The sequence below is a fragment of the Babylonia areolata genome, chromosome 9, assembly GCF_041734735.1.
Source record: "Babylonia areolata isolate BAREFJ2019XMU chromosome 9, ASM4173473v1, whole genome shotgun sequence".
NCBI classification, from domain to species: domain Eukaryota; kingdom Metazoa; phylum Mollusca; class Gastropoda; order Neogastropoda; family Buccinidae; genus Babylonia; species Babylonia areolata.
The window spans coordinates 43435190-43462487 of record NC_134884.1 but is presented as its reverse complement, the minus strand read 5'-3'; the positions used below and the strand labels follow the sequence as shown (position 1 = coordinate 43462487).

Here is a 27298-nt window from a genome sequence, read left to right as displayed (position 1 = left end):
TGTCAGAACACAGTAGCTGTCTCGGTCTGTCGCTTGTCTTGTTTAGTTGTACTTTTTTGTCAGAACACAGTAGCTGTGTCGGTCTGTCGCTTGTCTTGTTTAGTTGTACTTTTTTTGTCAGAACACAGTAGCTGTCTCGGTCTGTTGCTTGTCTTGTTTAGTAGTACTTTTTTGTCAGAACACAGTAGCTGTCTCGGTCTGTCGCTTGTCTTGTTTAGTAGTACTTTTTTGTCAAAACAGACTCCCTTTGTGAAATTCGGACTGCTGTCTCTTCTCCTCTGAAGATATTTCAATGTTGTGTTCATGTTAACCTTGTACACTTGTTCTGTTGCCCCTGTAGTCTGAGTTTGCTGTGGTTTGATATCAGCTGGTGTGTCCATGTCAGTGTCTTCTTCTGTGTTTGTGGGCTGCAACTCTCATGTTCTTTTGTACTCGTGAGTGGGCTTAGATTTTTACTCCCCTCCCCCAGTTTAAGCAGCCAGGCACCATGTCTTGGGTATGCATGCTAGGCATGTGTGTGTTTCTAAAACTTAGAGAACACTGGCATGAGTTATGGGGTCTTTAATATGCATCTTTGTTTGTCTGCTTGTGTATTGGGGATTGAAGTTGCACAGGATGGCCAGTTTTCTCCCTGTCCGGCACAGACAGTCCATTTGGAGGAAAAAATCACAAAAACTCAAAATAAGAAGTCAGAAAAGAAACTTTCTTCACTCATTATTGATATGCTGGGTTAGTACATATAAAGATATTGATCCTCTTACCTCAGGGTTACAGCTTAATCGACAAGGAAGAAAAACAAATTCACATTCACCATTGCTGTATACCAACTCTTTGATTTTGCCCTTGGCAAGCAGGAACAAATGAAAATGTTCATGTGCAGATTTGTTGGAATACACAAGGCCGTCAGGAGTATGGCATTGTGAATCCTAGAAAATAATCCTCACACTTTCCGCTCACAGCCTGTTTCTTGATCACTTGATGAGGTATATATCCACACCACTACCCCCTCACTTGTCAAGTTAGTTACCTGAATGGCCCAACCAATCACTTTTGTCATTGGAAATGCTGTATTTATCGTCATCCACCTCAGCATTGATACAACCCTCAGTTAGCAGCTTTTCCATGATTTCAGCAGCAGTGAATTGCAGCTGTCAATGCTAACTTTGACAGCAAATGAAGAGAACTTGACTGAGACACCATTCTGGACAGGCTGTTTTGATTCTAGTCTTGTTGATTAAAATCTAATGCCTTGTTTTGTATAACTGTGTGTGTTGGTGGTAACTTGACGAGGGTTGGTGTGACACAGCAGCGACGACTACATGCTGGGTGGCTCTGTCTCGAAACAGGGAGCAATGGACCACAGCGGTTCTGCATTGAGAAGGTGGGCAAGGAAACGTGGCTTCCGCGAAGCCACACCTGCTTCAACCGCCTTGACCTGCCGCCATACCGCTCCTATGACCAGCTGGTGGAGAAGCTGAACATGGCCATTGAGGAGACGGAAGGTTTCGGCCAGGAGTGACCTCCACCCCTCCTGGCAGTGACCCAGGTTCAGAGGTCTTCCACCATCTGTTCCGCCCTGGACTGTGATTTGTCTGCAAGGTGTGGTGGTTGTCCTGCGGTTCCTCTGCCACCGTGCTTTTTCTCTTGTTGTAGGAGTGCTTATGTGCCACTGCAGTGCTAGTGCACTTATAATGTGTATGTGTGTGTGGGGGGGTGCGCTTGGTTGGGTGTGTATGGGAACTGAAGATATGCGGATAAAGAGTGCATGAGTTTTAAGACAAAGAAAGAAGATGGGAGAAAAAGTGGAGCCTGATATGGTTTTAGTGATGCATTCATGCAGGAGATGAATTGGGGGTGTTGGATCAGGTGGGGATGTGGAGAGGTGATTGATGGCAAAGTGTGTGTCTGCTGTGCCCTTGTATACATTGGCTTTCTATCCTCTTCTCTCCCTGTGTGTGTGTGTGTGTCTGTGTGTGTGTGCGTGCGTGCATGTGTGTGACTTGTGTATGTGTGTGATGTGTGTGTGTGCACACATATGGCATGACTGTGTATATGTTTGTGTACACATTGAGTGTGCGGCATCAGTCGTGAAAATGTGCACATGCCTGGGCTTCAAGAAATGTACAAACTTAATTTTTTTTAATTATTATTGAAGGGGCCCATAGAAGACAGGTCAGTGCTGTAAATAGGATTGCTGGCCCCCCTCCTCGGCAGTGCAAGGTCACATGGAGTTATGTGCCATCTGTGTGAATGCTCAAACACTGCACATGTACGCACACACTAACACATGCATGCATACAAATAAGGAACCAGTATGGTTGGTTGGTCATTAATTAAACGTCTGTTCACTAAAGTGATTTTAGATGGTAATCAGTATGGACATATACATATATGCTTTCATGTGTACATGTTTGGCTTAACCAGTTCACACATATTCACAGGCAAACAAAAAAAAAACTAGAGTCTACATATTGCAGAATGTTTATTGATAGCTTGGTATAGTCAACAAGAAATAATCTGTGTGTAAAGAATTTGATGTGTGAATTGATATTTCGTGTTAACCAAAAAATCTCTGCTTACGCCAAACATATATATCTTGTATTTTACCAGCTTCAGCAGAAGGTTTTATTTAAGAATTTTTCTCTCTCAGAGTCTGATGATAACTGTGTTGCCAAGAATAAAGAGACTTCAGTGCATCAGTCAAGATTATTAATCATTAAGACATATAGCATTGTATTTGTATCAGAATGACTGCAGGATTTGAAATGATTGTTTTGCAGTTTTGTGTTTGATTGTTCTATACAGATTTTTTTAAGTCCTTCACATGTCATGGACATGTATTTTGGACCGGGAAAAATGTGTGACACAAAGATGTTTATTGCTTAATTTATTTTGCCGGTGTGTTGTTTCCCAGAGAAGACAAAGGAATAAACCAGGGGACAAGAGTTGTATATTTCATTGTGAAGAAAACAAAGGAATAAACCAGGGGACAAGAGTTGTATATTTCATTGTGAAGGAAACAAAGGAAGAAACCAGAGGACAAGAGTTGTATACTTCATTGTGGTAACCTTTATTGCTTGGATGTGCCATGAAGATGATAGGGTTTGTGTGTCTGTGTCACTGTGTGGCACAGTCTTGACAACAGTCAGATGTGTTTATGTTCTGTCCACCATTCAGCAGTGTCCGTTTTCACAGACACCCTTGCATCAGGAGGACAAAGAATGAACAAGAATGTATTGTCATGTGTTCAGAAAGGGGAAAGTTATAGTAATCCATAACCATAAATATGTCTCCTTTTTAATTTTTTTTTTTTATAACTACATTTCCACAAGCCTTTGTGTTTACTGAGAAAAGATCATGGCAGTAGATTGTATCATACAGAGAACTGACAGGTACTTTCTGCATCTTCATTGCTTTGTTAAGGATTTTGTTTTGGTAAGTCTGAGATCAAGGGTGAAATAATCAGTGTTTATTATTATGCAAGATTGTCTTTGTGCAAGAACAGCTGCAGCTGTACATTGCATGGTGTAGTACAGTGATCAATGATGCCAAATGTGTGGCAGCTGGCTTGGAATGTAAAGCTGCCAAGTTCCCTGCGAGATTTGTTCCTTGTCCCAAATATAGTTCAGTCTGTGCTGCCCTACCCCCCACCCCAATCTCCTTCAGTGTGTGGATATCTATCGGCTTTATTCAGTGACCCACAAAGAACTGTCCAGTGTCTGCTTCATTCCACATCCCAACGATCAGCTTTGTTGTGTACACTGAGTAATGCCCAGTTGTCTGCTTTTTGTTGTTTTGTGTGTGTGTGTGTTCCACACACAGTTGTTCACATGAATTCAGACAGCAAACCAGGAATACATCCATTTTAGTTTGTTGCTTTACCAATGAACAGTAGTCCAGTCCACTTTCTTCCTTGTACACAGGTGTCTACGGCTTGGTTTCTCCTTCCCTTAGTGATAGGGGGCGAAGTCACTCTCCTTCCCTTAGTGATAGGGGGCGAAGTCACTCTCCTTCCCTTAGTGATAGGGGCGAAGTCACTCTCCTTCCCTTAGTGATAGGGGCGAAGTCACTCTCCTTCCCTTAGTGATAGGGGCGAAGTCACTCTCCTTCCCTTAGTGATAGGGGCGAAGTCACTCTCCTTCCCTTAGTGATAGGGGGCGAAGTCACTCTCCTTCCCTTAGTGATAGGGGGCGAAGTCACTTATGATCAGCAGACATCCAGTTAGCTTTGTTGTTTGAGAGTATGACACAGCATTATTCCTTTTTCATGTCGGTGACAAGCTTTATGCTGAATGCTGCCATTACTTCAACACATGTTCTTGTTCCATTGTCCATGATCTGCTTTGTTCCTTATCCTGTCAGTAGCATCCTGCAAACACATTTTCTCATCCCATGTTAGCATCATTGCTTCATTGCTACTTTGATACCGTTTGTGATCATGTGGACAGCAATATGTTTTGGTATTGTGATGTGGACGGGGCAGAGTCTTTCCACATATTTCAGCGTCTGATGGGGATATTGAGTGTAAAAAGGATGGCTTCAGCTTTCTTTTTTAAAATTTTTATGCTATTTGTTTTTTTCATGCAGATGGCACATGATGTCTGGTTTCCAATGGCTGATGACGCCAAGTCTGTCAGTAATTGTGTTATGTTGTGTGCAGTGTCTGTGTTTGAGAGTTTGACTTTGTCGTTGTGGGCAGCCATTAGCAAGCCGATGTCTGCGTTTCAGTGGACAAGGCTGACTGCCTGCAACAGAGCAGAGCTCACTATGCAATCAGTGTTCACGTTCCAGCTTTTGGCTGGCTGCTCCTGTGCTTAGCTTCTGTTGGTCTGGTGTGAAGTGATGAATCAGACTGTTTTCAGATGGTAAAAATTGAAGGGTTTGTGGAGGAGAAAGAAAATATTTCCTGCTTTTAAAGTTTTCCCTACCAAAAAATATCAATTAGGAGAAAGAGAGACTTATTTTGAAAAGGTGGTTTGCTCTTTCATTCTGATTCTGACAGATGCCAAAACAGTTATTGATTTCTCTAGTCTTGAAAAACGATTGAGGCATGTATATAGAATTTTTTTTTTCCTGCAAGAACATTATCCTGTTCATTTGTGTAGTGTGTTCTGTTGTGGATTTCAGTGGTGGTTGTCCAGGTAATGGGTCAGTTTCAGTGACAGGGGTTTGTTGAAAGCAGCTGGAGACTCCAACCAGTCAGTCAGTGGTGGTGAACTCTTAACACACTAATTACATCCAGATGCAACCAGCCATTTGTGGTGAACTCTTAACACACTAATTACATCCACATGCAACCAGCCAGTTGTGGTGAACTTACTCTGAATATCCAGCCTTTGTTAGTGAACTCTAATATTCTGGTGCAAACCAGTTGTTAGTGCTGAACTGTAACAGACATTAAATATATACAGATGCAACCAGTCATTGGTGATGAACTCTAATACTCATTACTAACAAACACAAGGTATATCCAGATGCAACCAGCTTATAGTGGTAAAGTCTTAACAGATATGAAATACATATATATATATATGTCCTTGATCTGAAATGAAGCCAACCAATAGGTGGTGAATACTAACAGTCATTATTTAATGTATCCAAATGTGACAAACAAGTAGATAGGCGATGAAGTCTCAAGGTGAGGAAGTCTCTAACAGACAACAAAGTAGTAGATTTCAACTCGAACAGACTCTGTATTTTCTAAACACAACCAGCAGGAAGCACAAGTGATCACACCACTGGGTATGTTGAAATCTGACCAACAGGCAGTGTGGATTGTCTGATGAGGGCTCATGCGTTGACCCAGTGTTACGGTGTGGGACGATGGATGATCGAGTTCTGCCTCAGGTTATGATGATCCAGGTGTTGATGTTGTTTGCTCTGAACATGGCCAGGTTATGATGATCCAGGTGTTGATGTCAGTGTTGTTTGCTCTGAACATGACCGTGGCCAAAGTCTGTGCAGGCATGTGCTGTTTGTATATCGGATATATATATTCCATGAAGCATGCACAGTATTGATTTAGTGTCTGTACTGTTGATCAGGTTTGTGATCATCTGTGTGTAGAGTTGACTGGGTATATTCAGTGCGTGATGGCAGGCACCAGGTCAGCTGCAGACAGTGTTGGAAAAAGACTCCCATTAGAACTACAGCATGTTGGAAAACTCCCATTAGAAATAGTGTTGTTGAAAAAATAAAACTTTTTTTCCCAGCAGAGCTGTGCAATAATTGTTCAGGCTTGACTTGTGTACAGTGTGTCCAGGGGCCTGCCGTGTCAGGTGTGTGTTGGGGGGCTGAAAGGGAGTCTGTGATGCTCTCTGTGATGCCGGAGAATTTCCTTTTTGACGTCCAGATCCTGAGTTGAAGCAAAGAAATTGCTTCCTGTTGCTTGCACATGAGAGAAGAAAAGTTTCATTTGAAGCGAGCACAATCTCTATGAGGCCATATGGTGTGGTGACCAGATTTAAGATGTGTAAGACTGAAAAAAAGCAAACAATAGAAATCCACAGTGGGATGTCTTGTGACAAATGGTATAACAGGTGGTGTGATGTGAGTCAGAGATGTAAGTGGGTCTGGTGTTAGGATGATCTGTAAGGCATGGTCTGTAAGGTACTGTGGTGGAAGAATGAGATGCAAGGTTTGGGTGCAAAAATAAAATCCTTAGTGGAATGCAAGGTGTGCCATGACAATGATCTGTCTGTTGGGAATGTGCATGGATTGATCTGAAATATGTTTTGACAGTCTGAAATGGAATGTGAGGAAGCATTCTGATCTTGAATGGGATGGCATCTGAACCTGACCGAAAGTGTGACTGGGTTTGTGCAAAATGACCTCTGGTTAGTCGACTACACATGGTATCAAAAGATTGTGTTGAGTGTGTTCTGATGAAATGTCACCCGGTTATTTTACCGGTTATTGTGTTTGATGTTTTTCAAATAGCCTGCTGTAGTTCAGCTTCTTTTAACCCTGGTTGGTGTTCTTACACATAAAATGCTTCATGGTGACTAATTGACCCATAGTTTTGCATTAGATGGTGGCTAACAAAACCCAGCATTAAGGCAAAAGTGGAGATAAAACAAAAAGAGGATATAAAAAGATTGAAAAAAAATATACATATATATAAAGATGATGTAAAATATTTTTGGCTGTGTGTGTAAAATATGTGTTGCCTCTGTTGCGCTTTAAGTTTTAACCTAAAACAGTACTTAATGAAAGGCCATTGTCAGTTGAGTGGTGTCCAGCCAGCTAAACAAGCAAGCCAGCATATCTATTAGTTCTGATACACTGGACTGTATGGAAATATTTCTGTCTTTTGCTGACTGGTGCATTGGAGTCATGGATAAATGGGCAAGGAACAAGTTTTGCACAGCTTTGTACACTGACTTAAGTGAAAGGGAAGGATTAAGAATGAACACGGCATGAATCCCTTATACTGTATGCAAAAACTTGTCCATTCCTGTTTTTAAGATCTCTGTTTTACGTTTGGAAGACAGAGTGAGGAAGAAAATGGTGATAAATAAAGGAAAATACTTATTTTCACTTGTCTTTTATGGTTTCTTCATCTGTGACTATACTTCTGTGAAATATTGCAGGTGCTGACCAGTCACCATTGTTTGAACACGCACACACACATATGCAGAGGAAAAGGGTAGTGTTCAGTTTTAAAGTGAACAGCCTTTTTTCCCCCCAAGATACCCAGAGAAAACCATTTACTTGGTAAGGATATTGATTATATTTGGCAAGGAAGTTGCTGTCCATTTTGATTAAGAAATCAAGACCTGGACATTTAAAGCTTATAACATTTTTTGTTGTAAGGCTTACAAGCTTGATATTTCAGGACTTTTAAGTTCTTCATGGGCAGTGTACGAAACGTCAGAATGTTCATAAAAAAAAAAGCATCCTGCAAAACAATATCCTTGGCCACTTGCTAATTTGAAGATCCCTCTTCTGTTTGAATGTATAGTGGTAGATTATTTTTTCCACCTAAGAAATACAATGGGTATTGCCTCTATGGAAAGCTAGGGTCCAGGGATGGCTACTGACTGCATTGCTGCAGTGCAAAAACTGATCTTTTTGACATGCTAGGACATGCAAAATGTGATGTGTGTGGATGAAGGGATATTTTCTGGGCCACTCGAGCATTTCATGATGGGTCAGTTATATCAATGTCAAAACGGTCAGCACTTGTAATTTATTTGACAAATGAGAAACGGAATTTCCTTTGCAAACTCCCTGTTTGACTAGTTCACTAACCTTGTCAAACTGGTGCAAGCTACAGCCTGAGCCAGTACCTTTGCTCTTGGGCCTATTGGTCTATTTTATGACCAATTCAATCCCAAGATGACCCAAGCTTCATTTCAGGTCAGCCAGCCAGTGTCTTTAACTCCAGTGTTAAGTGCCGAATGCCTTTATTAATTCTGGAACTTACATATTTCTACACATACAAAAGCAATATTAGCAGGAGCAGAATGGCTAGGAATAAGACCCAATATGGTATGTGCACTGGACAAATAGAATCCGGCTTCCAAGTCATCGCCATAGAGATTGGTGCAAGAGGGTTTGTGAGCGCATATGCCTGCAGTCTCATGAAACAGCTGTCGATTTCTGGCAGAGAGAGAACATGGGCTCTCAAGGCAATGGCAGAAGCAACAGAAAAGAGTTCCAGTTGGATCTGGTTGAGGAGGAATGAAAGTAAATTTCCCTACTGAAACTAGGTGTACAATAGCTCAGTGGTTAAAACGTCTGCCAGAAAAGGTGACTTAGTCCTGAAGTAGCGACCACCCTGAAGGCACGGGTTCACACCTGCTGAGGACCAGGAAGAAAAAAAAAAGAAGAAAAAAAAGGCAGCACTACAAGGGCATCCAGGAGTCGTGACCTGGGTGCGGCACAGCCCCCATAGAGTGTAAGGAATTGAGGGCTGAAACATTTGTTTGAGGGGGGCTTCTTCTCTGAAGACCTTGTACTGTCCAGCTCTCCCTGGCGTTTCTTATCACTGGAGCTTACATATTTCTACTCATACAAAAGCAATATTAGCAGGAGCAGGGAATAAGAGCCGACATGGTAAGTGGACTGGCCAAACATGGAGCAGTGGTAGAACTCCCCTTTGTCCAAGTCTTTGTGGAGTCGTTCCAACGTTGTTTGTGAAAAAATTATGAAGAAAGAAAAGAAAGAGAAATACACAAAACAGCCCCTATACCTACACCTTTTTAACCCCTAGGTCAAGAAAGGGTGATAATGGAATGGTGACAGACTTGAGTCAGGATTGGTAAAAATATGAGATGTTTATTGGGTTCAAATACATGGATTAAAAAATAGCATCTTGTACAAATGACAATGACTAATCGACATATCAAACAGTTCTTTTGTTATCTATTGAAAAAAAAAATTGTTTTCACACAATAAATCAATAAATGCACCTATTCTAAAGAGCCACACGACAATTCCACAACACAAATCATTGAGCCAGTCTATTGCCAAAGACTGAAGAGAGTAAATGCAGAAATTTCATTTTTGACACAAAACTTAATGCACATGTTACTGGGCCATTAGCTGTAACAGGAATGTAAGGTGCTGCATTGCTGAAATACACCATGTAAAAGTGTTGTCAAATATTGGAATATGCATAAAGTGTATCCGGTTAACCAATGAATCTGGGTTTTGCTGCCAGAGTCCGTCATATGCAATTAACAACACATTACTAATGAGTGCAAGTCTTGACATTAACATCGACTTCTACAAACTTTGTTGAAGAGTGTCAACCTTAAACATTTATTTTTGTACATGTATACAGCTGTCCTGATGACTGGAATAAAAGAAAAATAATTAAAAAAACAAACAACAACCAAAAAAACCCTAACAATTCCATACACATATGTAACTGATAAGGTATAAAGTTATAAAACATTCCCCAAATAAACCATACCTAAAGGCCTAAGAATAAAACTAGAAGACCACTTCCACGAACTCCCACTAACATGTGTCAGACGTCACAGAAGTAATCCCATAATCATGCACATTTCTTCCATTTGAATTCTTCGCCTTCCTTACCAATTCAAATGAACACCTAAAATCAGGTATTCTGACTGTTGAAGCAGGCCCTGGCAGAAGTTTACTTGCTTACCTACACGGCTATAGTTTGTTACAGATTACTGATATCAACACAATAGGCGTTAATGTTCTCTGTTCACATGAAAAGTTTAACTGCAGTGATGTTAAATTTCAGATCAGTCTGTTGCTGAAAAACATATATCAATCTACTGATCACATGTAACGGAGCATGCAGACATGTCAACATTCAGACAATGTGAAAATTAGGTTAATGAAACAGCAGGACAATACTCATATACACAGACTAAACCCATTAAAACTTTAAAAACTGAAATGTACAAGTTAAGCAGTAATGTTGAAATATACACTTGAAAAGAAATGAAATGAAGGTGGTGAATTACTCTTTCGCCTATTCTCATACTTTCTAATTTAAAAACAAAACAAAACAAAAAACCCCATCTTACTTCGTATCCATAAGCTGTTTACCTGCATTTTCCTGTGCCTCTAAAAAACTAAAATATAAGCACAAATTTCACTCAGTCAAACAGACGCTGACCTTATCCTGTCTTGGCCATTCCCCACAGTGATGGTTCAGGACAACGACCCACTTGGAAACACTATCTCATTTGTCTCAAGGGATATTCGTTTACAAACATACACATAACAAACCTCGCCTTTGATTGATCTGAATTCTAGTCCTTTCCAAGCAGAAAAAAACCTAGTCTATCTGCAACTGGACAGATCTGAATTCCAGTACTGTTTGTTCATAGCAACTCGACAAATCCCCACAGAACACCCATCACTGCATTCAGGCAGACTGTGGAGGGGGTGCACTCTGGGATGAGGCAGAATCTCCAGAGGATGCGATGACCGCCTTGAGGTTGTTGAAGCCCTGCACCACTGCGCTGGCCAAATTGGTGGATCCGGTTCTCAGCTCCTGGACAAAGTGGTTGTAGCTCTCCCCCAGCCGCTGACGTAGAACCCCCAGGTCTGGTACCAGCTTATCCCTCACCCCTGAAACGCTGAACATAGAATTCAACAATTTAGTCCAGGAATCACTGACCAACAATGTACACATCATACACCAGCTTGTCCTGAGACATTGAACACACAGACTTCAACAGTGTACTCCAGGAAGGACTGATGAGCAACATACACACATGAACCAAATCATCCCTGATTTCTGAGGACACAGACTTCAACAGTTTACTCCAGGAATAACTAACAAACAATATACACAGAACAAAGTAGCTTATCCCTCATTTCTCAAATGATGAACACAGATTTTAATAATTCACTCCAGGAATCGTTGATGAACACACGGACAATACTGATATATAAACATGCAATCAACAATGTTGGTATATACAAATTTTTTTACAATATAGATTGATGATCAATATAGATACACAATATACACTATTAGTGTGATTACAAAATTTTAGTCTCAATGAGAAAGACTAGAATAAAATAAAAAAGTCTTACAAGGGAAGAGAAAAGAAAAGTATTGTCTCTATTGCCTAACACACTGGTACTTGCTGAACTGTTGGTCATGCCATTCAAGACAAAAATAATACACAAATTTTCTGCTTCTCCTCTGCCACTCTAAAAACAAAAAAACACCACTACCTTTTCCTATTTGGAATTATAGCTCACTGAAGACAAGCTGACGCCCTACAACAAACTTTAGCCAAGGAGCTAACCTCTCAATGGTGAAGGAGAGAGCGATGACGGAGACGACGATGAAGAGGATGAGGACAGCATGGTCGGCAAACCACCACAGCCATGTCACTTTCTCGTTGGTCTTGCTGCTGTCTACTGCCTTGGGCTCTGGCGGCTTCTGGTCATTCTGCACCTGTCGGACCGCCAACCGTGACCTCGTCGTCATGCCGCTGCTTTCCGCTGTGGTGCTGGGTGTGGCCTTCACTGTCTCCACTGTCGTCTGAACCAGACACCGCAGAACGTATTATATAATGTCAGTATTTCTTGTTGTTGGGTCTTTTTTGTGGGGGGGAGTTTGGGGAGGGGTGAGGGGGGCCATCATATAGCAACTGGTAGGCTTTCAAGGCCTGATTATAGCATGCATTTGCCCTTCCCACCACCCTCCCTTGAAAAAAAAAGAAAAGAAAAGCTAATGTGGCTAAGTCTACATGATGACCTCCTTTGAAAACATCCATTATAGCATCATGAACTGATCAAGAGAGAGAGAGAGAGAGAGAGAGAGAGAGGCGGAGGGAAGGATGGAGGATATGAGAGAGAGAGAGAGAGAGAGAGAGAGAGAGAGAGAGAGAGAGAAGCAACCAAAAAACGTTCTCAAGCGAAGACCACCAGAAACAAAAATGTGAGAACACACATACATACCAAATGATAGCTGCCTGAAAAGAGGGTACTGCATGTATACAAAAGCAGAAGGGACGTAAGGGAAGCCACTAGCCACAGCAAATTTTGATTTGTACACCTGAGCACTGCAATATTTCACACAGGACAGGAATCAGACCTCTGCCGGAGAGTGCATCAGTGGGTCACAGTGTAGGAAGTACAATTAAATTTGTATTTAAAAAAAAGAAGAAAAAAAAAAGAAAAAAGAAGAAGAAAAAAGAGCTTAATATTTCCACAAACTGCAGTAAAAATCATGTCCTACCTTAACAACTTCGGTCTTCCGCTCCACCACTTCCCCTTCTTTGGACGTGGATGTCTTTTCCACAATGGTCTCACTTTTCGTGGAAGCCTTCTCCTCAGCTGCCTCTGTGCCTGCCTGCAGTTTGATGCTCTTCTGCTGCTCCTCAACAGAGCTCACCGTTTTGCTCTCTGTGGTTTCCGTGCTGCTTTTGCTGCTGAGTCTGGTGCTCTTTCTGCCTCCTGACCGTGACCGGGAGCGCTTCGATGTTGTGTCCGTCTTGGGGGCACGTCCTCGGCTGCTGCTCCTCGACCTGGACTTGGTGGTTCGCCCTCTGCTTCTGCTCCTGGACTTTGACCTTGATCGTTTTGTCTGTGGGAATCAAAGGGGGACAATGGTTGGGATTTTTGTTGTTGTTTGGTTTTTCTTTTCTTTTTTTATCTTAAAATCCAATCGCTAAAGTACAAGTAGAAATATAAACATACAGTTTAGTGTCTGGATAAAATATAATATTAAAAAACAGAAAACAAAAAAACAGAAAAAAAAGAAAGAAAAAACAGAAAAAAGAAAATATATAACTTATAAGGATTAGAGTTTTAGAGAAAGAAAGAGTGAAACAATACAAAATAATGTGCCCTACCTTGGCGATAAAGGCCTTCAGAGCTTTGGTGCAGTCAGCAAGACCTGATGCTGGTTCCCAAGAGTCATAGAGATCGTTGAATCCCCGCCAGCGGACCAGGTACTCCAAGACGCCCTTCCGCTTACGCTGCTGGAGGATCTCCTCCACCTGTCACAACCACTGAACACTGAGCTTCGAACAACTTGGTCACCAGGCCAGGTTCCCACAGGTGTGACAAAACTAAATTCCATATTTTTTCCAGACATTTTCCAGACCAGACTGAAAATTTTCCATAGCAAACACATAGCCACACTGTTGATGATTGGATGAAACTAAAGAGATCAGCACTTACCTTGGTGTAACTATAAATGTTAAAATTTACACCACTAAAAAGAAAAAAAACACACAACAGTATTATGGTTTTTGTTGAATGGCACTGGTCAAGGTTTTTATTACAATTCCAAGACATTTCCAGACCCTGAAGAGAAGAACATGTTTCTCCGATAATTTTCTAGCCATGGAAATGTTTTTCTCATTTTTCCAGTGACTTTCCCAGACTTCCATGACTGTACTTATCATTTAACAACACAGCTTGTACAACTAGTACATAACAGCATTGAACACAAGTTATGCATTCATGAAGAATGGCATAAATTGCTGAAACTTCTTGCATTTCTAAAAATTCTAAATTGGAGATCGGTTACAAACTACTAATTCTATATTTCAGTTTCAGTTAATAAAGGAAGCGTCACTGCCACAAATCTGACAGACAGATGTCTGATTAGCAACAAAAATTATATAAATTATACTGCCAACACACTCATCAAGAATTCTATGACTTTGTCCACAGGAGACAGCCAGACAAAAACTACAAAACAACCATCTACGTTAATAGAGGACTTCATACCAAGTTTGCTAAAAACAGCTGAACTGCAACGTTCCGAGGAAGTAACAAAGCTGAAGTGACAGTGAGACACACATCACAGGCAACAGTCTGCCCTTAGCAATCAGTTTAATCACAAACGGGCAGAAATAAAGACAAACTGTACATTGGATTCTTAACATTATTTGAAAGGCAGACTTATAGTTATCGACTTCCAATATAATCAATGATAGATTGTGGCAGATCCTGACAGGCTCATGGTCATAAATAACTTGACACAAGATTTGTTGTAAAAGTAGAGGCCAAAGGCTGTTTGATGACAGCTGACTCCTCAAAGATTAGGTAAATGATCTTTCATGACAGCAGGGGTCCTCTGCCCTGGGCAATGGATGGCAGACCACTGTGTGAAACTATAAACCTCATTAATGTGAATGTAGCCTAAAGCTGTAACAGAGTAGAAATTCATATTTCTTTACTCTTTTATCCACCTTACACTGTAACAAGTACCTTCAGTAATTATCATCACTACAATATACTTTATTATCATAATCTTACCTGAATCACTCAGATATGAAAAAAATAATGTTTATTTCTCTCCCTCCCCTATTAAAAACAACAAAATAACAAAAATAATAACAACCTTTTTTTCATATACTGCTGGTACTGGTAGCTCAGAAGATCAACAAAGCAACTTTATTATCTGACAGAAACAATGTTTTCTGGTCTAAGTGTGATACTGATCAGAATAAAATCTAACCCACTTTGTTTATACCAATGTCATCGATATAAGAAATTTTACGTTTCACCTATCACAACCACCATCTTGACCATCAGGGTAATGCCTAGTGTCACTGTTGGTAGTTAATGAGTTATTCACTTGCTTTCACCAGTTTCACTGTCAGGGTGGTGCATGTATTGTTATGACAGTAAATTCACTTTTTGAGGTAAATTGGGAGTTGAAACTTTCACAGACCTACATATAACTTTAGAGTTTAGTATCATATGTATGAATGTCATAATGGTTGCATTACAATCATATCTCTCTGAGTCTCTCTCTCTCTCTCTCACACACACACACAGTGGACACACTGAGTCACACAACTCACACAGAGGTACACACTCTCACTAAGCTTTTCTTCTCTCTGTCACAAAACACACACGCTCACACATCACACGACTTACTATATAGTATAAAGAAACAGGAACAGAAAAAACCTTGCAGGCTGTTCACTGCCAAAAACGTAATCCGTAACAGTGTCAATATTTACATTTGCGATTTGTTAGTTTGTGTCACAATGACACTGCAGCTGTGCAAGTGTCCGAAATAGGTCTTAACAGGTACCGAGCTTTTATAAACCGTAACAGAGTTCTAGTGATATTCTTAGCTTAGCATGACAAACTAGTATTTAGTCTTTCGCAATGCAAACGGGCGCGTAGTAACAAAACATAACAACGTGATATATTGCATGTCCCGAGGAGTGATCGACTCTCGGAACACTTTCGCAAAACGCCGAGACTGCACGAGGGTCCGGCAGACAAAGCCGACAGTGCACGAGGGTCTCAGCACTAATAACCGGAGTGCATTGAAATTCAGCTCGCATACGATCCAAATTGTATATATTTACTTGACACTTTTAACTATTGATCTGAGAAACAAGACTATATGACGTAATTTAAAAGAGAAAATAGAAAAAATGCACAGAAAATGACTCACTTCAAATTCTTCTCCGCTCGACATTTTGAATATACCACACTCCCATGATGCACAGCGGCAAAGCAAAGTCGTATTAAACCAAAAAATCCCGTCCGCAAACAGTTTTTTCTATCAGAAGTAAGGATAGAATGATTTAAGTCAGTTGCATGACTCATTCCTATTATCAGACACATTGTATAAATATTTCGATGGAAGCTCCCTGTGATAACGGTCTCGGATTACGTACTGCGACAACCGTTATACGATTCGGTGACTACCTTTCGTCTGCTAGTCCATTTTGTAACTGTCATCTGCTCGCCGGAGTCAGAGACCGAATCCCATCAGGATGATGTCTATACCAAAGTCTCCGCTGGTGTCAGCGGCTAACCAGTTGATGGGTATCGGAGGGCGGTGTTTGAGGCAGTCAGTGACGGGGAAGGGGGAGACAGTGGGTCAGTGCAGTGTGGCTCTGACCAGGACGTTGTCCGCTGACCTTCCGCCATGTTCCAGTGGTAAGTGAAAGGCTGTGAGTGCGAGGGGTTAACTTCACAAAGGAATGCAGTGATTCTTTATAACTGATCCCAACCTTGTATTGTGCAGTTACAAACTCGGGATCTTGCGATCACATATGCATGCAGTGACATGCCCGAGTCACTCGCTCACACGCACACACACACACACACACACACACACACACAGACACTACCATACACACACGCTCACACATACATATATACCCCCCCCCCCCCCCCAACGCCCCCCCTCCCCTCCCCGTCACTCAGCACAAACACACACACACACACACACATCACAATCACATAAATTGCAACAGTATATATATAACCAGAAACACAGTTGAAACACATGTTCTAATGTGCTAGGGAATCCCAACACTTTGGAAGACACAGTCTGTTGATAAACTGGAGAACTGTAACTACTGTACTGAATAGTCAGAATACACAAGCACAAGAACATGGACAATAGCATAGACGCAAACTGCACTGAGAACTTGTAACCGCACAATACAAGGTTGGCATCAGTGATAAAGAATCACACACATACACATGCGAGCACACACACACACACACACACACACGTACATACAGTCACACACACAGGTGCACACAATCATGCATACACACACATACTCATATTAAAAACAACAACAAAAAAACACACCCACAGATCACTTGACTGAAGACTGTTTTGTTTCAGCCTTCTCACAGGTGAGACAGGCCCACACTGATGTACAGGTGCCAGACTTCTCTGCCTACAGGCGAGATGGGACGAAAGACAGCCATGCTTCTTCCCAATCTTCAGCGGCTGGTCGCCGTGGTTTTACCTACATGGTTGTTGGAGGTAGCTGCACTTTTGAAGAAATGTACTGTCCTTAGTTAAATTATACTAAGCTTTCATCTGCTTGGCATATTTGGAACTTTTCTTAGCCACCAGCTTGAAAAAAAAAAAAAAAAAAAAGAAAAGGAAAGAAAGAAAAGGCAGGATAATGTCATTACAGAATACGGAGTGTAGTACTTAATAATCTCCATAGAGAAATTAATTTGTGGTATGAAACATGCAAACAACAGAAGAGAATCATAGTCACTCAGTCACTCAGTGTGTCATATGAAAGATATAGAATGAGTAAATGTCGACTTGAAGTAAACAGCACATACAATACTGACAGTATGACAGTTCTGTTGGCTGTTCAAGGTAGGCTGCTTTCAGCATGATGCTTTATTCCGCCAAATATATATTTTGTGATTTACTTTATTCCATTGGTGTAGTTGGCCTACATTTTGTTTAGAATGCTGCAGAACTAAGATTTTAAAAATATTTCAAAAAAGGAAATACATATATAGTGGTAAAAAAAAGGGGGTGGGGTGGATGTGAATACATACATGTGTGGAAAAAGAAGAGGAGACAAACTGAATAATTGATGCATTCACATACAAATGGGATTCAGTTGCTCTACAATGACATATAGACTGCAGAATTACAACACACTGTTTCCATTGGGACTTTTTCTGTCAGAACCTAAGGACATTTTGTAGCATATTAATGGTGGACACATTTCATTCTCACATTCTTAGCAGAAAAATTCAAAATATGGGGAGGAAAAAATCAATTTATTGTGCAACAATGGTTCAGGTAGTAGATGGGAAGAAAGAAGTTACTCTAAGAAATTAGGCTTATATGGTGTCCAAATTATTCGTGCTACGTATTCTTCTAGTTTGTACCAATGCTTAAGCTTAATGAGGAATACACTTAATAAAGGAGTATTTTTGTTCATTTTACACTGGTACAAATACTGTTTTGCTAATAATAAGATAAAGTAAAAAAAAAAAAAAAAAAAAGCATCTATGCGTATGTTTCGATCAAGTCCAAGAATACTCTTCATCAAGTGCATGTTGTAAACATTTCTACACCTTTCATTCACCACTGCACTAAAGTCCTGCCAGAACTCCTGAGTTACTGGACAAGACCAAAACATATGGTCAGTGCTATCTTTGACAGCATTGCAAAAATTACACGTTACTGTCTAATAATCACATTTCTTTCAAAATTACATTTGTTCCAATACACCTATTAATAATCCTCATTTGAAACCTTTTCATTTTTGCATCAGAAAGTTTATTAAGTACAGAAAACAATTCTTCCAGTCGTATTTAACATAAAGTTTTTCATCCCATTTTGCACAGCATTTAGGCGTGATATTGTTTTCTATGAGAGAGTCATAGTACTGTCTTGATCCTTTACCAACAGACATAAAAGTCTTAAAGCAAAGTGATGAGCTCATGCATTTATTATTATCTACTCTGATCTTAGTCTTTCATATAATGATATATGTTCTGATATGGCAGATCTGTAACCACAAAAAGTAACAAAATCAATTTCCACATGATACGTTTGCTTAAACTCTTCATTAGTTCATATGGCATAAACTGACCATTTTCTTTCAGAAAATATGCTATATAATGTACTCCTTTATCTACATACTTTCTAAAATAAGTAATCCTTTGCCCAGTTTCAATTCTTTTATTATAGATTACTGGTTCAGAAAGGAGTTCTGATGAGTCTTACAGCATATTTTGTAGAAGTAAGTTTTGTAAGCTAAAAAGACCTCCATCCAGAAACTATTTGATGTCGGGAATGTCAAGACAATTTCAGGTCCATATTTATCAATATTTCTAAGCTGAGGATATCTGTGTAATGTAATTAGCTTCCATTTGGTGGTTTGTTGTGTGAATTTTTCTGATCCAGGCCAACTTTAATGCCACATCAAACGTTTTCAAGTCTGGCAGTCCAAGTCCTCCATTTCTTATACTTTTGTGCATGGTTTTTCTACTTATTTTATCTTTTTTTCTTGTTCCATACAATCTTATAGCATAGGCTCTGTAAACTCTGGAAGAAAATTTCAGGGGGGTTTGGCAAAAATATCCATAAATGTATCAATTTTGATCAAATGAGTGATTTCAGTGTGGCTATCCTTCCAACTGGAGTTAATTGTCTTCTTACCCAGACCTTAAATAGATATTTAATATCGGCGAATCTTTCCTGAATAATTTAATTGCGGACAGTCTTTTAAATCATTTGTAAACCAGACTCCTATTATTTTGAATTGTGCAGGATTCCATTCTATATGCAAATGATCCAGGTAACAGACAGGAGAGTTTTTACAACTACCTAACCATGTTGCACTTGTGTTTCTTGGGTTCATATATAAGCCTGATTTTTGCCCAAATATATCTAATACATTTATACATGTCTCAAATGATTTTTTATCACCTGCCAAAAGAAATTCGGTATTGTCAGCATACTGAGATATTTTGTGTTCTATGTTATTTATTGTTATACCATGCACATCCTTACATCATGTATCATAATTGCCAATATTTCAACACACATCACAAACATTGAAACAAATATGGAGATCTATATAGGGTCACCCTGTCTACATCCTCACAGCACACTAAACCAATTGGAAATCTGACTATTGACTATGACGCAAGATTTGATGTTGTTATAAAAAGTTCCTATCCATTTACATATGTCTTCTTGAAATCCAAAAACCTTCAATACCTTGAACATGAAATTCCAGTTAACAGAGTCAAAAGCTTTTTCAAAATCTATATTCAGTAGTAGTCCAGTCCTGGCAAATTATTATCATCCAAATAGACCATTGTATCATTGATAAGTCTAATGTTATCTCCAATGTATCTGTTTCGTATGAAACCTGTCTGATCTTCATTAATAAGCTTTGGTAATACAGTCTTTAACGATTGGCTATGCAAGTTGACCCAGTTTTATAAATAACGTTTAGTAATAGTGGTCTCCAATGCTTTATAAAGTGTCTATCTTTGTCTCCTTTCGGTATGCATGTTATTATTCCTTGTTTTTGAACACAAAACAACTCTTCTTTTCTAAATCAAGCTTTTAGTGCCCTTATTATAAAATGGTCCTATTTTCACCCCAAAACAAAAACGAAAATTCAGCACCAAATCCTTCTGTTCCTGGGCTTTTGTTGTTTTTCACATTTTTCGATGCAAGGCCTGCCTCTTCTAATGTAATTTCACCTTCTAATTCCTGTGCTTCTCTAATGTTCAGTTTTGGAATATTGTTTACCAGGGATATTTTCAGTTATTGATAAAGAAGGATGATGATGATGGTGATGATGACTATGTTGCTATAGAGGTCCATTTAGCCCAATTTTAGGTTTGGGACTACGTGACAAGGATGTACTCTACACTTTCTTTTGTAATATCCCTGTGTTAACCAGGCCCAAGAGATGCAGACACGTGCAGTGTTGTTCAGGAAATTTGAGCAACACACCCAAAGACACATCAGTGAAGTAGATTATACTGAACTGTGTGATCACAGTTTTCCCATTTAAACCCATAGCACTCTTAACTCTGGGTAGGAGCTGACCGCTGGCCAAAAAACAAACCAGCCTCCTCCAGGAATTGAACCTGCAACCTCCCTGCTGTCAGTCTGTGATGCTAACCACTTCATCACAGCAGTTGGTAGAAAACAAAATTTGTTTGTTGTTGTAAGATCTGTTTCACAAGATTCATACCTCATAACTAGACTGCAGGTGTTGAATCATATTGTCACCAGGTGGCACTGTGGCAGCAGCCTACGCTGCAAAATCTGTGGTGTCGGAGTTCGTCTCCAGTCTCTCCGCCTCTGCCGATGTTCTTGCCTTGGCCAAAGTGGAGATCAAGCTGAATGAAATCCCTGAGGGGAAGAACGTCACCTTCAAGTGGCGCGGGAAGCCGCTGTTCGTCCGACACCGCACTGCGGAGGAGATTGCTGCAGAGCAGGGTGTGGATATCTCGGTACTGAGGCACCAGGAGACCGATGCTGAGCGAGTCAAAGACCCCGAGTGGCTCGTTTTGCTGGGCATCTGTACACACTTAGGTCAGTGGTGCACTGTGAATTGTTTTGCTGTGTGGGCGTTTTCCAGAGTTCAGTTGCGCGTGTATTCTGGCATGTGCTTCTGTGCGTGGAGGGTGGTGGGAAGAGGGAGGTATTGATAAAGGAGGCGGGGAGCGGGGAGCGAAATGTGAAGCGCTTTGAGCAGTATTTCTGGAGAAACACGCTATATAAATGTCCATTATCTGTACACACAAAGGTCAGTGGTGCATTTTGAACTGTTTTGCTTGGCATCTGTACACACTTCGGTCAGCGATACACTTTGTTTTGCTTGGCAACTTGTTCATTTTTAGATCAGTGGTGCACTGTAAATCGAAATGTTTTGTGCAAGTGTGCATGTAAGAGATGAAGTCTTTAGGCATCTGTACACATTTAGGTCAGTGATACGCTTTGAATCGATATGTTTTGTGCAAGTGTGTACAGGTGAGATGGTCTTGAAAGTTAAAGATCATGTGGTGTCTTTCTTTATGATCTATCAATACTTTGTAGAAAGATGGAGAAAAAGTAGTGGGTGTGTGTCTGTGGGTGCGTGAGCGTGTGGGTGTGTTTGTGGTGAGATGGTCTTGAAAGTTAAAGATCATGTGGTGTCTTTCTTTATGATCTATCAATACTTTGTAGAAAGATGGAGAAAAAGTAGTGGGTGTGTGTCTGTGGGTGCGTGAGCGTGTGGGTGTGTTTGTGAAGTGTGTGAAGCTGGTGGAGGTGAAAAGATGTGTCATGATCATGATTGTGTCAGAACATGTTTTTCCTTCTCTCTCTCTCTTTTTTTTAATTTTTTTTTTTTATAATGTTTTTATATGTCAGGCTGGGGAACTCTCAGTGGATCCGCTATTTTCAGCGCAGTTCATTTCAGAGGGGAAAAACAATTTCAGAGGGAAAAAACCACCAGAATCTCTCTCTAACCCCCCCCCCCCCAAAACCTCTAAAAAACCACTGATTGCCTGCCCCTGCCCACCACCAGGGGTCTAAGGCAGACCCTGGACCCTGACAGATTTTCAGAGGAAACACTCCAGGACAGTTCCCCAGCCGGATATGTGTAGAGTATATAGAAGACCAAATCGAGATGTTTACTGTTAACTGATACTCTTGTTTCTGTTATATCTGGCTGGGTGGTTAATAAATAATGCATATGTTCCGATCTGTAATACTTAGTGTGCACACACACACACACACATTTCCAAATATACAGGGCATATGTTGATCAGTGTTGGGTGGAAGAGTTGGCGTTTTAACTATATTTAAGGAGCTAGTTATAGCAGAACATAGAATCAAGGCTCATGGCCAGCTTGCAGGAGTGATCTTTGCAGTGTTAAGTTAGCCTTACTTTAAGAATTTTCCAAAGTCCATGTTTATTCCATTGGCCTAGGACAGTTCTAACACTAGGTAAACCTAGCTTCTCAAAGATCACTCATGCAACCCAACCCGTGTCAGCAGACCATCATTATTCTGGGAATGCTTCAGAAATCAGCATTCCCTTACACCCGTTTTTTTACCTGGTTATACCAGTTAAAAAAAAAAAAAAAGGGTTTTGGAAAAAGAAAGGTAGGTCTGTTTTGAAAAATTGTGATTGATTTGATGTTTGACAGGTGACTGTCAAGCATGGTGGGGAAGTAAAATGCAGGGTTCGTACAGAATGATAGAAGCCTGGAAAAGTGGGAGGACCATTTCCAAGGCTGGCTGAAACCTTTGAGAAAACGTATTTGCCTTTCTGGGTCAGAAAAGTCTTGGAATTTATGAAACCCTTGACCAGTTTCATTCAATAAAGTGCTTAATGCATTTTGAAAGAAACACAATTTAAGAAACAAAATGCGGTAAGAATTGAACATTGATACCATGATATCCGTTAATCTCTCCAACAGTGGTGTCACAATTTTTTATATTTTTTATACATATATTCAGTTTGGCTTTGTATTTGGAATATTTCTTATTGGAAACAGTCGAGGGCATGGAGGTGGGGTTGAGTGTAATCCACTAATTGCTTTGTTCTGTACTTTTTTTGTCCCTCCATATCATTATGTCCCATCATGATTTAAAAATTTTTTTTTATACTTTTCTTTCAAAATAAAAAATTAACCAATTTCCATTTGAAATTGTTCCAGGTTGTGTCCCCCTAGCCAATGCCGGTGAGTATGGCGGGTATTACTGCCCCTGCCACGGCTCTCACTATGATGCCTCAGGAAGAATTCGCAAAGGGCCAGCCCCACTCAACCTGGAGGTGCCGGAATACAGCTTCCCTGAAGAAGGGCTTCTGGTGGTCGGCTGATTGTGCTCCACACTTTTCGTCAGTTCATTGGGTTGTCAGCCAGTCAGTATTTCCTTGGTCCACACCAGTCAGCATCTTCAGATTCTCTTGTGTCAGTTTTTATCAAAATATAACCCCACAGTTATCAGGTTAACCAAATGAATACCTCTTCATTGAATATCAGTCGGCGTACTTCAAAGGAGTGATCAGGTCAACCAGTAAATACCTCTCCAGTGAATGTGAGCTAGTATCTTGTTCTGTGCATGTAATTTTTATTGATGTGTTTGTCTGGGGTTATGGATGTGTGGACCTCATGTGACCGACATGCCTCATTTCTCAGGGAAATTTTCCAGAACTGAAGCAGAAACCATGGCCTTTAGTGTCGACACATATCAAGATGTCAACTTTTCCTAAGAGACTTTACCAGCTTTACAGGATTGGAGGTAGTGGAGGAAGTGGGGATGGCGTAGGGTTGGCGTTGCTGAGAGCGGCAGAGGAAGAGGGCCCAGACTGATCGCGAATCGATTGCGATCGTGCCTTAATTTTAGCCCGATCTCCCAATCGGGCTACATAATTGTGCGACCTGTTTGAAGACATAATCGGACACAAAACAGAAACGCCAAAGAATCGATAGACAGGTAGAAAATGCGAAAAACTTAGCCGTATGAAGTGCACAGGTACAGGTGTCGAGATGGCTGCCGGAAAAAGAGGGCGATAACCAGGGGGACAAAGGGGACGTTACCTACTTCCGGGAGGTTATCGGCCGTAGTTCTCTCATTTTCTCGGCATAGGCGGATAGTAGTTTGCACAGGACAGGAATGTCAGACCCCTGCCGGAGTCTGCACTAGTTGGGTCACGGTAAGTATGTTATTTAAACGTAATTTTAGATAGAAATTTCCTTTTTATGTGCATGGCATGATTTGAATAAACATGACTGGAGACCATAATTGGCTTGAGATGATGTGTTTTTTTTTCCTTGTTCTAAAAAAATACTGCTGTGTGTTTATGCTTTGCAGATGACTGATCTACCTGAATGTGAATGACTGGCAACGATTCTTTGAATCGGAAGAATGATGAGTGCTAAAATGCTTTGTTTCTTTATTTCTTATCTATCTTTCTTAATGCACACACACACACACACACACACAAAAACAAACATACTGTACACTTAAAACACACAATTTTTCAGTACTATTTTATTTTTTTAGATTTTTCTGTTACTTACCACTTCCTTGAAATCTATAGGGCACAGACTTGGCTAAATATAAATACATTTCAGTCATGAATAAAAAAAAAAAAAAAAAAAATTGGGGGTGAAAGAATTCTCTATGCACACCAAGGCAAGGAAACAAACTACCAAGGGTTTTGTTTCACGCAGACAACATCCACTGCAGGAGTAAGAAGCCTGCAAACATGGAGACCCCGACACCAATGGCACAGTTTATCTGTCCCTAATACTACCCACACAATATGTGAAATGGGAAGGACCAAAGTCTATCCAGACATCCATGGCGGTGTAAAATAAAAGACTACAATGTCTAGCAATGTCTGTTCCAGATACTAGGAGCCCAAAGCTTCTAAGTTCTCATCTACAATCCCTCCGATATATCCTTTGAACAACAAGCAGTTGGATAATGTCAAAGCCTAGCTAAGGGGGGTAGGGGGAAATCATCACAGCTGACAAAAGCGTAAACAAAAGAAATGGCAAATGAAACCAGTATTTACAATCGAAAGGAAAAAAATCTGTCATGATCACCACTGACAATGTGTACATCATTTTTAAAAAAAGTATATAACACAAGATCGCCATTTTGCTTATTCTTTTAAATATTTACTTTGTAGTCTCTTCTTCAAGACCTGACATAAAACCGACAAGGACTCTTTGATTATCAGCAGTCATATGATCGCATTCTTTGATCCAAATAAAAAGCAACAAAAAAAATCCAGTAAAGGCAAGTCTAAATCTTATGATTTTCTGCTACAAATAATGTTACTACATTTTCTAAACTGCTTGGTGTACTAACGATTATTCTATAACCCTGGTCACTCCCAAATGCGGTTGCAAATGGCCACTGGCTTTCTGGTCAAAAGTTATGGGAGATGCACTTTTTTCACAAACACAGCTGTGTAATTCTACTCTTACACAACATGACAACAGCATGAAGAAAGTGCTTGTAGTCCTGAATCTTACAAGTCAATCACACACAAAAATTGTATAACTTTTTCCCCATACATATTTGATCTTTAAAAAAAAAAAAATTTAGGAGCAAATAATTCACGAGCATGAACTGTGCTTTGAGAACTATCGCCTGTAGCCAGATGAAGCACACACACAAAACATATCCAGGATGACCCCATACTTTTATGTGGGAAGAATTCTAGAAGTCAGTGGACAACTGGTGACAAAAATGTCTTTTTTGTCAACAGACGACCTGCTTACAAAGGGGTATTGAGGTGGTTTTTGTCAGCATTATCTCACTTCACTGCTTATCATTTTAACTTGGAATTCTCCATGACCACAAACCGGTCGTGTGTTGTGAATACCAAAAAAGGTGGCTGATGAGGGAAAGTCTGGGAATAAAGTTTTATGCAGCGACACTTCACCCACAGGTCAACAGGGTGGAGAGAGAGAAGAGGGGGAGTGTGTGGAGGTGGAGGGCCTATTTGCTGCGCTGCTCCTTGTAGAAGCCGATGAGGCCGTTGGTGGAGGAGTCGTGGCTGGTGACAGGGTTCGGCCCTACCAGTTCTGGCTCGATCACCTTGGCCAGCTGTTTGCCCAGCTCCACTCTGTGCACACACACAATTTCAGCAGTCCAGGAGCTATATACACATCTGATACAAAACCGCATGAGCAATAACCACACACATAACCTCAAGGGAAAGAAAGAACAGATCAAAGTGACATCATCCTCAGAGAAAAATGTCAGGAAAACACAAGCACGTAGATCTGTTAACAAACAAGTACAGCACTGTAATGGCACATAACATAACACCACTGCTGTTCAGCACTTCCTCTCAGCTTGCTTGCGGGTAAATATAAGGTTACCGGAATCAAACCAAGGTCTTTTAGGTTCCAACATAAGAAAGGGGAAAAACACACACATATGTACATTCACACACATAGACACACACACACATGCATGTACACACATCACACACACACACACGCATGCACACACACACACACACAAACACACATAGTGAGTGGGATGTGGGGAAGTTACTAGTCAGGAGAAAACTCACCCCCACTGGTCGTAGGAGTTGATGTCCCAAATGACACCCTGCACATGGATCTTGTGCTCGTACATGGCTGTAACACAGCACACAGATGCAACACATCACAAAGAAATCTGACGACTAAATCAGAAACAAGAGAGGCAAGGCCTTCAAGACTCACTTGTGATACACTTAAAAAAATCTAATCGTTAAAATGTGTTCTGTATTTGTTATTATAAAGCTTCGGGTTAAAAGAAAAAGAAAAAAAAAAGTCCTAACGGCAGATTCGAACTCCGCGTGTTCGGGTGAGAAGAAACTGTCTTACCCATTACACTATCGTGGCTCCTTAACTGACGTTCAAAAATATAATATTTAAACATGCTTTTTTAAAGGGCAATAAATTGATTGCGGTATTCGCAGTGAGAACGCGAATATATATTATATATATATTATTCTGGTGTATCTTGGGCATTCAAAAAATCTTTAAGGGCAATTAAAAATTCTTTTTAAGTCCGCGGTAAAGGAGACGTGGCTATCGCCGCAATCACA

The 27298-nt window shown here is 40.4% G+C and overlaps 4 protein-coding genes across 4 annotated transcripts in view; 2 read left to right on the top strand and 2 right to left on the bottom strand.

The window, feature by feature from the left end:
- Nucleotides 1-7532, top strand: part of LOC143285495 (NEDD4-like E3 ubiquitin-protein ligase WWP2) — a 34303-nt gene extending 26771 nt beyond the window's left edge. The window contains 1 exon segment of the mRNA XM_076592820.1: nt 1347-7532. Coding sequence (XP_076448935.1) covers nt 1347-1519 — 173 coding nt within the window. The 3' untranslated portion in view covers nt 1520-7532.
- Nucleotides 7533-9265: 1733 nt separating this feature from the next.
- On the bottom strand, nt 9266-15919 carry LOC143285493 (uncharacterized). Its single transcript, XM_076592818.1, has 5 exons — nt 15880-15919; nt 13304-13450; nt 12688-13035; nt 11750-11988; nt 9266-11068 (listed from the first exon to the last, which is right to left on the bottom strand). Exons 1-5 carry the CDS (start codon nt 15901-15903, stop codon nt 10855-10857), a joined length of 972 nt encoding a protein of 323 aa, XP_076448933.1. The 5' UTR covers nt 15904-15919; the 3' UTR covers nt 9266-10854.
- A 184-nt stretch (nt 15920-16103) lies between these two features.
- On the top strand, nt 16104-24421 carry LOC143285494 (cytochrome b-c1 complex subunit Rieske, mitochondrial-like). Its single transcript, XM_076592819.1, has 4 exons — nt 16104-16370; nt 17074-17217; nt 20974-21276; nt 23391-24421. Exons 1-4 carry the CDS (start codon nt 16205-16207, stop codon nt 23552-23554), a joined length of 777 nt encoding a protein of 258 aa, XP_076448934.1. The 5' UTR covers nt 16104-16204; the 3' UTR covers nt 23555-24421.
- Nucleotides 24422-24996: 575 nt separating this feature from the next.
- LOC143285492 (glucose-6-phosphate isomerase-like) overlaps nt 24997-27298 on the bottom strand; it is a 38304-nt gene continuing 36002 nt past the window's right edge. The window contains exons 16-17 of the mRNA XM_076592817.1: nt 26777-26843; nt 24997-26320 (exon numbers count right to left, since the gene is read on the bottom strand). Of these exons, the coding sequence (XP_076448932.1) occupies nt 26194-26320; nt 26777-26843 (194 nt within the window). The 3' untranslated portion in view covers nt 24997-26193. The remainder of the gene's footprint in view (nt 26321-26776; nt 26844-27298) is intronic.

Bases quoted from the DNA above. Each gene is read 5' to 3' on its own strand.
- LOC143285493 (XM_076592818.1), bottom strand. From the start codon at position 15,903: ATGTCGAGCGGAGAAGAATTTGAA. The intron at 13,451-15,879 runs GTGAGTCATTTT...TGGTTGTGACAG, and splicing joins CGAGCGGAGAAGAATTTGAA to GTGGAGGAGATCCTCCAGCA. The intron at 13,036-13,303 runs GTAGGGCACATT...TGATTCCCACAG, and splicing joins TGAAGGCCTTTATCGCCAAG to ACAAAACGATCAAGGTCAAA.
- LOC143285494 (XM_076592819.1), top strand. From the start codon at position 16,205: ATGATGTCTATACCAAAGTCTCCGCTGGTGTCAGCGGCTAACCAGTTG. The intron at 16,371-17,073 runs GTAAGTGAAAGG...GTTTTGTTTCAG, and splicing joins CCTTCCGCCATGTTCCAGTG to CCTTCTCACAGGTGAGACAG. The intron at 21,277-23,390 runs GTCAGTGGTGCA...AAATTGTTCCAG, and splicing joins GGGCATCTGTACACACTTAG to GTTGTGTCCCCCTAGCCAAT.